At 31.9% G+C, this 10,733-nt stretch overlaps 2 protein-coding genes across 2 annotated transcripts; one reads left to right on the top strand and one right to left on the bottom strand.

Annotated features, from left to right (window-relative positions):
* The first annotated feature begins 4,470 nt into the window (after positions 1–4,470).
* On the top strand, positions 4,471–5,133 carry LOC108737855 (ragulator complex protein LAMTOR5 homolog). The gene is made up of 3 exons (XM_018470983.2): positions 4,471–4,693; positions 4,749–4,810; positions 4,883–5,133. The coding sequence occupies exons 1-3, from the start codon at positions 4,659–4,661 to the stop codon at positions 5,059–5,061; spliced, it is 276 nt and encodes a 91-aa protein (XP_018326485.1). The 5' UTR covers positions 4,471–4,658; the 3' UTR covers positions 5,062–5,133.
* Positions 5,134–5,424: 291 nt separating this feature from the next.
* On the bottom strand, positions 5,425–10,641 carry LOC108737867 (protein RFT1 homolog). Its single transcript, XM_018470999.2, has 10 exons — positions 10,392–10,641; positions 10,084–10,286; positions 9,835–10,024; positions 8,873–9,337; positions 8,644–8,819; positions 8,503–8,590; positions 7,573–7,826; positions 7,388–7,516; positions 6,044–6,164; positions 5,425–5,983 (listed from the first exon to the last, which is right to left on the bottom strand). The coding sequence occupies exons 1-10, from the start codon at positions 10,449–10,451 to the stop codon at positions 5,831–5,833; spliced, it is 1,839 nt and encodes a 612-aa protein (XP_018326501.1). The 5' UTR covers positions 10,452–10,641; the 3' UTR covers positions 5,425–5,830.
* Positions 10,642–10,733: the final 92 nt, after the last annotated feature.

Below are 10,733 nucleotides of genomic sequence, written 5' to 3'. Positions count from 1 at the left end.
GACCAAAGAAGGAACCACATAAAAACATGTGAGGGTGAGATTGAATATAGAGTATATAGTTGTCTGTTGACAAGTGCAGTGGTGAGCGATGCGATGCGTTGCGCTGCGTTGCATGTGCGATTATCATGCGAATATTATGCGATTATGCGTAGATAATATGTGTGGCATAATTGTGCGTAGATAATATGTGTAGCATATTATTGGTTTATTAAGGTGATCACATATAATTGGTATATATACGTATGTAATTGTATTGTGCACTGTTCTCGAGAAATATTTATGTGTTAACACGTTTTTGTGGCCATGGTGTTTATTTGGGCTCGTAGTGACTGAGGTCACGTATCAGTTGGGCTCGTAGTGACTGAGGTCACGTATTCTGCTAACCCCAGTATGTCAGGAGAGACGCAGATATCTCCGGTGATGCCTATAGTACGTACTTGCCTTGCTTGGGGTGGGCTCGGTACTATAGCGACACAGGGTTAGGTTCGTCCTACCCTGTTGGTCTCCAGTATGTGCGAATTCCATCTGGAGGCGCGGGAGCGCAAACTCATGATTACAGGTACTATCCACCGACTGATGGATAACCCTACCTGCCGATTGTTAGACTGGCGAGACACTTCGCAAGTGTTCCAGAAGGGCAGGGGTTCCTAGGAACCCCGGTGAGTACATAATTACCTCATGATCTTATCAACAGATCGGTAAGTGTATTTATTTCTTACATGTAATTATGGTTTCCTGTGGTCGAGAATGTATTGTTGTCGTCACCTTACTATCATGTAGTCGCCAGCCAGCCAACTATGTTTATATTTGAGCACGCACGCCTTCATCTCCCCTCTGGTCAATTTATTAACTATATTTACTATCATTATCAATATTGGTGAGTAAGATTACATCGTTTATTCTAATTGATTATGTTGATCTTAGAAGTATAATATACCTGACAATAATTTTAAATAGTATCAACACCCCGTCTGGTTCTTATGTGTTTATTATATTTATATATGTATATGATGGTGTCTTACACAATTTGAAGAAAGTAAATATTTGTTAAGGCGATTAGTTGAATCTGTTCAAAGTTTACGATGGATACCGTTGTCAATGGTCAACTTTATAGGTTCATAAATGACCAGAAAACCGAGAAGGATAAAAAGGATGTACCAGTCAGGGAGACCGTTCAACGCGTCAAAAATTTTATGATTTTTAATGAAAAGTTACAGTTAACCGACAGCATCGTGTGTATGAAAGTCCCTAGCCCTAATAAGACATTTTCGTCTTTTAATTACAATTAAGCGCTTTAATAGGTGACTAATTTCAGATAATTAAGATAGTTCACGTCATCATCGTCATCATAAGGTCGTCAGTCCTAAGACTAGTTGGACACGCACCTCCACTCTTTCCTATCCTGAGTTAATCTTCGCATTTCACTAATACTAGAACATTCGACATCTTTAACTGTTTGCGAACACTAATCTAATCTAGGTCTACCTCTACTCTTCCTGACTCCCCTTTCTGCCTCTACTATGTCTCTGACTAGACCTTCATGCCTGAGAAGGTGTCCTACTAACTTATCTCGCCTACTTCTTATTGCCTTCCATAGAGCCTCTTTTCTCTTACTCTTTCTAATACCTCTTCATTTCTAACTATCTCTATCCACTGTATCCTCATCATGTTTCACACCCGTACAACGCCACGTTCTAAACATACACCTTTAACAACCTTTCTCGAATTTCTAAATTAACCGTTCGCGAGCACTTTTTTTAATTAGTTTATCCTCGAGGAGGAGAAATATTCAAAAGACACCCCCTGAAGAGAGGTAGTGTCGGATTCTTACCGATTAAAACCCCTCCTGTGGGTTGCTCATCCCCGGGCAGAAAGTGGAAGGCTGGGGATTGGGAATAGGCCTGAGTTGGGGAGGGTTAAGGTTGGGAGGAGAAGGGAGTGTTGGGGAGAAAACCCAATGTAGGTGGTCGCGAGCACAAAAGTGACTCCTTTTTATTGAAAGCGACTCGATCCTGCTCTTTCCTCTGCTTTATATCCCTACTACTCCTTCCGTCCAGACTTATCTGACTTCCTAGATACCGAAAATCAGCAACTTCTTCTAATTGTCGTCTCCTATCTTTATATTTGTTCTTTCCCTATTTTTTCTGCCCTTGCATACCAGTATTTTTGTTTTGCTTTTATATATATATAGTGTTAATTAAACATACGGCAAAACTTCACGGTGTTAAATTTCTTGGTTTATTCTAAGAAATTTTTGTCTTGTTTCGAAGATCTTTGTCCTCTCTTTGAATTCTCGGCCAGGAAAGCAGTGTGCAACTGACCTTTTCGCTAGTACAAATAGTTGCGTAAGACAAAACATAATAAAGGTACATTCCGAAAGATCATTTTTATTACTACATTATTCTGAATTTTTAAAGTAGCGAAAAAGTCTCGTACTTCGGTGCGTTCACAAAGTCTACATATCTCTTTCAACATAAGTTTATCTCATCAGCATTGGACACTTTAATGAAGTGAAACTATCTCATTTTGTGTTCAGTTTTTTTTAAGTGGCGTCAGATTCAAAATCTTTTCTGTAAATCTACAAAAAAAAACTATTTCAGAAAAAACTAAATTTGCCAGAATTTATTATGAAACTTTGGAATGGGTTTTCGATTTCATTTATAGGCCCCTTAGCTAAGTGCCCGAAAAGAGAATCCCGATCCCGGAGAGACACAAGAAATTCGTATAATAAAGATAAAGATTCGCCTCGAAAAGTACCCAGAAAGGTACAAGAATGATAATAAACCAATTCATTTTCATCAGAGATATTTTTACTCATCGTGTTATCTAATAGAGTACATATATAAAGGAGAATGGTTTAATTTTTTTCATTCTCACAAAAACGACTTATTTAATAATTGAAATGGGACTTTCACTAATGTATAGTTAATATCAATCAATTGTTTCTTGTAAGATTGACCTACAACCATTTCCTTAAATTGTGGAGTAAATAATAATAAATTATACAAGTGTGAGTACGTGAAGTATAACTAAACTATTATAAAAAATATATAGAAAAAGCTTTGCTTTTTAAAGCTGTAAATGGTGTATAAGAAAAATTCGTTTCAGTATTACATATAAGTGTCTTTCTTATTTTACAATTTATTTAAAAAAACTGTTGACTAATCGTAAACTTTTAATTACTAATTTAATTTCAAACCTTAAAATGTTAAAAAAATTGTAATTAAACGTTACAAATTTACAGTCGAACAAACATAGATAATCGTCGAACAAACGATTCTGAATATCAATTGATCGATTTAAAGCAAAAAAAGTATTTTTTTACAAGGAGTGGGGGCTATGTTGAAAGTGAAAATTTGTTTAATTTTTTAAAAATAAATGAAAGGGGAACAAACGATTATCTCTGACGAACAATTACTTTTTGGACCTTAAGATGAACGATAAAACCTTTTATCTATGGTAAACCATAGATCATAGCCACAATCATAAACTATGTCATAAAGACCATCGACGTAAAGTATGGACGTGCCTTAGCCGTATGTCATTGTAATAATTTCTTGGCTCGAAAAGTGAGGGAGATGGCGTATGGTTTCTGACTAATGCTATCTCTTTCATGACAGCTTACGCACTATCGTGAGAGAGATAGATATTGTCCGAAACTTCGTTCCATCTCTTTCTTTCGTTGTACCATAATTCTGACCGCTAAGGCACGTCCATTAGTAGACGTCGATGATAAAGACAAACTTATCTATGGTTATAAACTATCTATTGCTATCTACTTTTGCTAACTACCCTTTGTGTATCTATTAACTATGGCCAGTGTTGCCACTTCGAGGGATTTATCCCGATTCGAGGGATTTTTGATGTTCTCGAGGGATAAAGGGATTTTTCCTTATTTTCGCGGGATTTTTTGTAATTTGCTATTTTCTGATTAGTTCTGTTTAATTTTGTTGACCTGACATTTAGATTACACATTATGCTGTACGATGAAACAGTTGATATACGACGGCGACCTGCTTTCAAGCCTGCTGATGCAGCCTGCAAGTACCTGCTCAACTCCCTACAATAAATTGTCTTGAACTCTTTTGAATTGTATATTGTATGGTCTTCTTGAGAGTCAACAGATCAGAAACAGATGTTAAAACTAATAAAAATAAATGTTTCAGTTGGTGTATTGTTCCGAAATCCAAACATCTAAACCCCCAAGGCCTGGTGTTGTCTGCATTTTTGGGAAACGAGATAACTGCATACAATAAAATTATCGGTATAATGCTATCGACACGAAAAGTTGTCCATGTTTACAGAAATATTGTCTATTTTTTTCTTCGAATAAACGATTAAATTAACAAATTAAAAAATAATAATAGTTATAAGTTGAAGGGATTTTTAGAGAAAATATGGGACTTTTTGGACCTGCGCGTGGGATTTTTTCCTGTAGTAGGTTGGCAACAGTGTCTACGGCTAACTACGAACTACGATCGTGCTACGAACTCTTGATATCAAGCAATAGCAATGTTGTGATGTGGTTGTAATAAATATGTATTTATAAATAAAAAATTAATGATAATAAGTCAGCTTGTAGAAAAAAGTAATAGATGATGAATAATTGTTTTCACTTTCGATATTAGTGTGGTGATAACAAATAGGTGTTCATTGATATGGAGAAACAATTAGATAGAGTTATGGACGAAGTGTAGGTCCTGTACTTGCTTTTATTATTTTTTTTATTATTACAAAACTTATTTTAGCTTGACCGTGCCAGGTATAAGTGGGTGCATTTTTTCTGATAAGCAGGGTTTATGTATAGGAGGTAAAACATACACATATACAACATAAAATAAAAATAGTGCTAGCTCATTTACTTTATATTTATTTATTGTAGTAAAGGGCAAAGCGTCTGCTGAAAGTGCTGGCATTATGTCGGCCATAGCGAATCAAGTTGCTAAATTAGAACCAGATAACAAATCTCCTATAATAGTTTATGAAAACGATAATCAAAGTTGTATAATTCAACAACAAGGAGATATTACAGCTGCAATTTATAAAACAGGCATTATTTAAATTCTGTGGATTTATTTGTTTTTATGTAATGTATTTGTAAAATTAAACGTAAGTTTATTTCTTAAAAAGTAACACTGCTCTTTTATTTTAAAATTGAAGATCAATGTATGTAAATTTTTAGTAATGTGACCAATGCATATTCTTCTTCGTTAAAAAAAGTTGAAGTTTCTTAAAGTTTAAGAGTAGAAAATGAAAATATTTTTTGACCGAAGAATATATTCAGAGTATAGTCACTTTACCAAAAAATCATAGTCATAATGAATTGATCTTGAATAATACAGCCTAGTACAAGAAATATACGACATATTTCATTATACAAATTTGTAAATGTAGTTAATANGAATGAATTATTTAAGGTTAATAATTTAAAATGAATTAATGTTTGACCTCAAAAACAAAAGAAATTTTCACGTTATTTTCATAAGGAATCTTGGTGGGAAAACAGACTATCTTATGAATTAATATTAAAAAGCTCAAATTTTCAGGGACTTTTTTTAAACCATTTGGAGTGTTTGAGTCCCTGGGAGCATAAAAATTCGAAAACACCCCTGTTAAGAACCACCCTAATATATGTACATGGGTGTGGTATTTCTCTTAATAATTTAATATTCAGTTACTAATTATCTTTACCGTGAGAATCACTTAAACTTGAGGGAAATGAACCAATTAGTGTACTTTATCAAATTTAATATATGTATGTAATACTTATTTACAGTAAATATATTTTATGTACAATTTCTTTGGTATACAAACTTACGGTTCTAATTGTTTATTCTACTTTATTATGCTTTTTTCTAACAAGTTTGTTCATTCCAATTGAAACTAAATCTTTATTTTCATATGCCCATACAAATGCCACGAAGATAAAACAAATTCCACCAATAGTAATATGCAACAGAATGGATTTTTGTAATAAATAAAGCTGAAAAAAAAATATTAAAGTTGCGTGAATAATGTACCTCTTTTCCGTATATCAACAAACCTCTGATGCTTTTGTCAGTATTCCTACTAAAATTAAAGAGATCACAAAATATAAATCTGGAATTAATCCAATGAGTGGCCTGTATTCTGAATCTTTATATTTCTGATGTATAAAATATATGCTAAAAAGAAAAAAAATAGTCAAAAACAATCAGTAAAAGTGCTGGTTTGACCCGAACGTCGAGGGTTCCATACTTTATCAAATATTACAATATAATATTTCATGTTGCAGTCTACCGCAAATATATAGTAATTAATTTCTAGAAATCGACAGCACAGGAATTTAGTTATAATTTTTCTGTGAATTTTAAGTACAGCGTCACATTTCTTGATCTTCTTAAAAGTTGAGGTCTAGTAGTTTCCGAAATAACGGGAAAGGAATGCTCTATTTTCGCATACTCTATAAATCATCATCATAAGGTCGCCAGTCCTACGACTGGTTGAACACGCAGCTCCAGCTTCATATCCTGAGTTAAACTTCGCATTTCCCTAAAACTAGAACATCCCACATCCTTAACTTTTTGCGAACAGTAATCTAATCTAGGTCTAGCTCTACTCCTCTTAACTCATTTTTCTGACTCTAATATGTCACTGACTAGACCATGCCTGAGAAGTATTCTTACCAATATCTCATCTATTTTTTATTGAATTCCATAGAGTCCTCTGTTCTTCAATTTTTTCTAATACTTCTACTAACCTTTTCTATTTAAAATTAAAAATGAACTTGTTTTAAGGACTTTTTGCCTTTCTATTCATAAGCGTTTCAACGTGTTAATTCGTGACTATGTGACTTAATAATATGTACTACTATGTCAAATTTTTGGTTTCTATATTGGATGATTTTTGAGAAAATTGGCCGCTGAAGGCGAACAGTTACATGTGTTTTTTATAAGGGGTTTTACAATCCCTGTATGAGGTCTTTTAGTTATAAATTGCATTTGCTGAGATTCAAAAATTTATGAGGTTCACATAACATCACTTTTCATTAATATTTTACTATATTAATATTCAAATTGTATTATACAATAAAGGTATGGACCCTATTCAGAAGCATCATTACGTTTTTTTAGTCCCGATGAGTTGGTTTTTTGTCTTTTATCTTTCTAGAATATAAGGTCGTTAAGAACTGAAGTTTATGTTATTGTTTGTTTATCAAAGTAAAATTAAATCAACTAAGTATTTGATTATAGGATGATTGAGAAAAAGTAACTATAATTTTTAGATATAACAATCCATAGCTATGCTGTACTGGAGTCCTGGATTCTGCCATGGCTACCGTGCAGGTAATGAGGCAATGAGGTATCTAAGTGTATTTTGAAAACAATGATTTACATTGATTACATACCTGTGACCTATTCTTGCTGCCATATTAATACAGTTTGCCAAAATAAATCCAACTGGGCCAAATATAAGGGTAAAAAGGTAGGATATAATTAAAAATATCACTGAAAACACAACCATTTTATAATTATACCTGAAAAATAAAATATTTTGAATTTATACAAAATTAATACAGTAAGAAAATGAAACCTGTCGATCTGCTGATTATTCATTGTTGCAAAGACGTAACATTCTGTAACTCCATTAACAGCAAGCAGTAATACCGAAACACAATGAAAACGAAGTAAAGTAGTAGGTAATGCGTTATCTGTTAATGCTTTTCCGCCATACAAATGCAGTAAAGTGTAGCTGTACGACTGCCCAAATGCAATAACAATTAGTCCTATACTGATTACTACTTTGCATAACTGATTTAATACTGTAGTTGCTTCGTTTATATTTTTCTGAAATGAAATAAAATGTAATTTATTTATGCATTCTTTAATGGGAATGAATTATTTAAGGTAAAATATTATGAATTTATATTCATGTCTCTACTTTAAATATCTAGCAAAAAGTATACATGAGCATTGTATTAATTTAAAGTGGGCAACATCCTGAAATGGTTCGAAAGCTTAAATTTACGAATATTGGCTAATACAGTTTAAATATGACAAGTTCTTGATGTACATAAAAAAACAAACTAGAAAATTGTTAATCATGTAATAGAAATGAATAGTTTTGCAATTTCTGTGATATCATTACTGTAAATCCTCAACATACTTCCCCGATCGTATTAACTTTAGATAGGAGCAAAGATCGTCACTGGTGATTGCCAACTGTATATATATATAAGCAACTTTTGTACAATTAATATGTACGTGAAAGTAGCTCTTTATAAGAAAATCGCAAAAATTGATATTTCATTACAGTCTGAACTTTACTGAAGATTCTAAGAAATTCGCAAAAAATGTCGGTATAACTAATACATTGTGAAACGGTACGAAACAATTTTGGTAATGTGATAATAAAATGAAGTAAAAAGAAAATAATGCGTTTAACGGATCAATATTATGATTAATTAATACATCTACTTCTTCCTCACTTTCATAATATATTATTATATTAATCTATTATTACCTTCTGCTGTTCAGAAATAGCTACATCTCGTTTTACCATTTGAGTAAAATAGAAATAAGCACTTTCTTCTATTGGACGGAAAAGAAACCTAAAACACAAGGTACTGCAAGTCACGTATCGACAATTTTAACTGTATTTTACCTTGCAGCCAAACTTCCTAAATTGTTAACAATGTCATACATTGACTGTTGACTAAAAGTTAAAACAGGAGAAATGGTCATTACATATCTTTCGCCTTCTGTTAAGATTTGTTTGACAATACACTGTTTAAAAAAACTAACTGCCAATATACACAAACTTGGGTTTAGTGGTTTTTCCTAAATGTTATTAACTTTACAAGAATGTTTTAAACAATTTAAACAATATTTACCCAATTTTCCATAAAACCAGGAAAAAAGTCCAAAATAGAAGTAAAAGGAAAATCGTGCATGTCATTAAACAAAGCACTTTTAGGTAAATCTTTCTTTATACGGGAATCTATAAGATTTTCTTCTTCAATTAAAGATTTGCCATCCAAAAAAGTTTTAGCTTCAAGCTTATTATTTTCTGGATTTCCTTTATTCTCATTATTACAATTGCTGATCAAACAATTATCCTTTTCCTTAATATCTTCTTCTTCATCATCACTTGTTACTTCCTTTTTACCATTTTCTTTTTTATAAACATTAAGTTTTTTGATATACCAATAAAAAAAGCCATAATAAAGTAGAGTGAATGCCAATGAAGAGAAAAGTTGAGCAAGTGAAAATGCATTCAACGGAGAATTTGGATACCTTAAAACCAACACCACAAAAATCACTGTACGAATTATGATGTAAACAGTGTCTATGACTACCTACAAATTAACGTAGTATTTGTTACTGAATCCTGACGTTTGCAAATATTTATGAAAACGTAATATTCTTAATTTTCTAATAAAATAATGTAAAGTAAGTACAGCAATTCTTCCTTGACAAGAAAGAGTTTGATAACTAGCATTTTAATGTTTCAACAAGAATAGTTTGTTAATTTTTACTCCTGAAAAAGGCTTAACTAAAACATATGTAGAATTTTAATAAATTCTCATTAAAACATTAAACTTTATTTATTTCTTATCTCTGAAACATTGCTTTTATTTATGGACACATGTTTTGAATACTTTCTACATAACATCATCTATATGTTACAAGGAAACTGTTTTTTATTTTAATTATTGTGGTTCAGGTATAAAGTCCAATAAGAGCAATAAAAGAAAATGTTAATGTCAAGGAGACATACTGTTTATTTTTCAAATTTAATGATATATTACTTATACTCATAAATAAAGTGTTTTCTAAAGTAAAATTAGTTTACCTTTAATCGTACAAAGCAATAACTTTGTGCCACTATAACTAGAGACTGGGAAATTTGATCAATAACACAAGAAATTGCTATCGCATAACAACCCAAATAATACTGGGTTTGGTAGATACTGTCTGTACTACTAAGTATATTCGTCCAAATGTATACAAAAAATAAAGCAACAACTGCTGTAAAAGGTACCCTGCAATTTGAACAAATGTTTAATTCTTATATTAAAGTGTGTATTACTAAAATACTTACGTTAACCAAATTTGGTTAATAACTTGAGCCCAATTATGTGATTTTGTGTCAGTTAAACATGCTTTAATATTAGGCTCCTTTGAAAGAAACAATATTGTACTTTCCAATAATAGCAATCGCACGTTCATTATACCTAATACAGTTTGCCCTACATGTCTAATAATAAATGCGTTTAAAACGAATGTAATAATCCTGAACAAAATCTGAAAAAACATTTTTTTGAATTAACATTTTTGAATTTACTTCTGTAAGTAAAAAAGCGTGAAATCACTAAATGCTAGAAGCATTATGCAAGTATCTGTACCTACTTGAAAAATAATGCTAAACGAAGCATTCTCGATACTACTTTTTAAAATATTGCGCCCCATAATGATGCACTAGGGAATTAGGGTATAATCATAGTTATGCAAATAAACTAGTAAACAAAATAACGTCAGAACTTTGAGGTTAAAGCTTTGAACTGTTAGGTTACGTAACGATAACACTGATTTCACAACAAAATAACGGCAAAAATTCGCCGTTAGAGTATGTTTTTCTATTTAAGTTTAATCTAAAATGTGACATTATTACTTTTAATCAAAGCGTTACTTTTTCAACAAAATTATATATCAAAAAAATCTACTATACAGCTGCAAATTTGAATTTACTAT

Source organism: Agrilus planipennis, unplaced genomic scaffold, assembly GCF_000699045.2.
Source record: "Agrilus planipennis isolate EAB-ADULT unplaced genomic scaffold, Apla_2.0 scaffold172, whole genome shotgun sequence".
Classification (NCBI taxonomy): Eukaryota; Metazoa; Arthropoda; class Insecta; order Coleoptera; family Buprestidae; genus Agrilus; species Agrilus planipennis.
The sequence above is the reverse complement of the archived record's forward strand: the minus strand, read 5'-3'. Positions and strand labels throughout refer to the sequence as shown.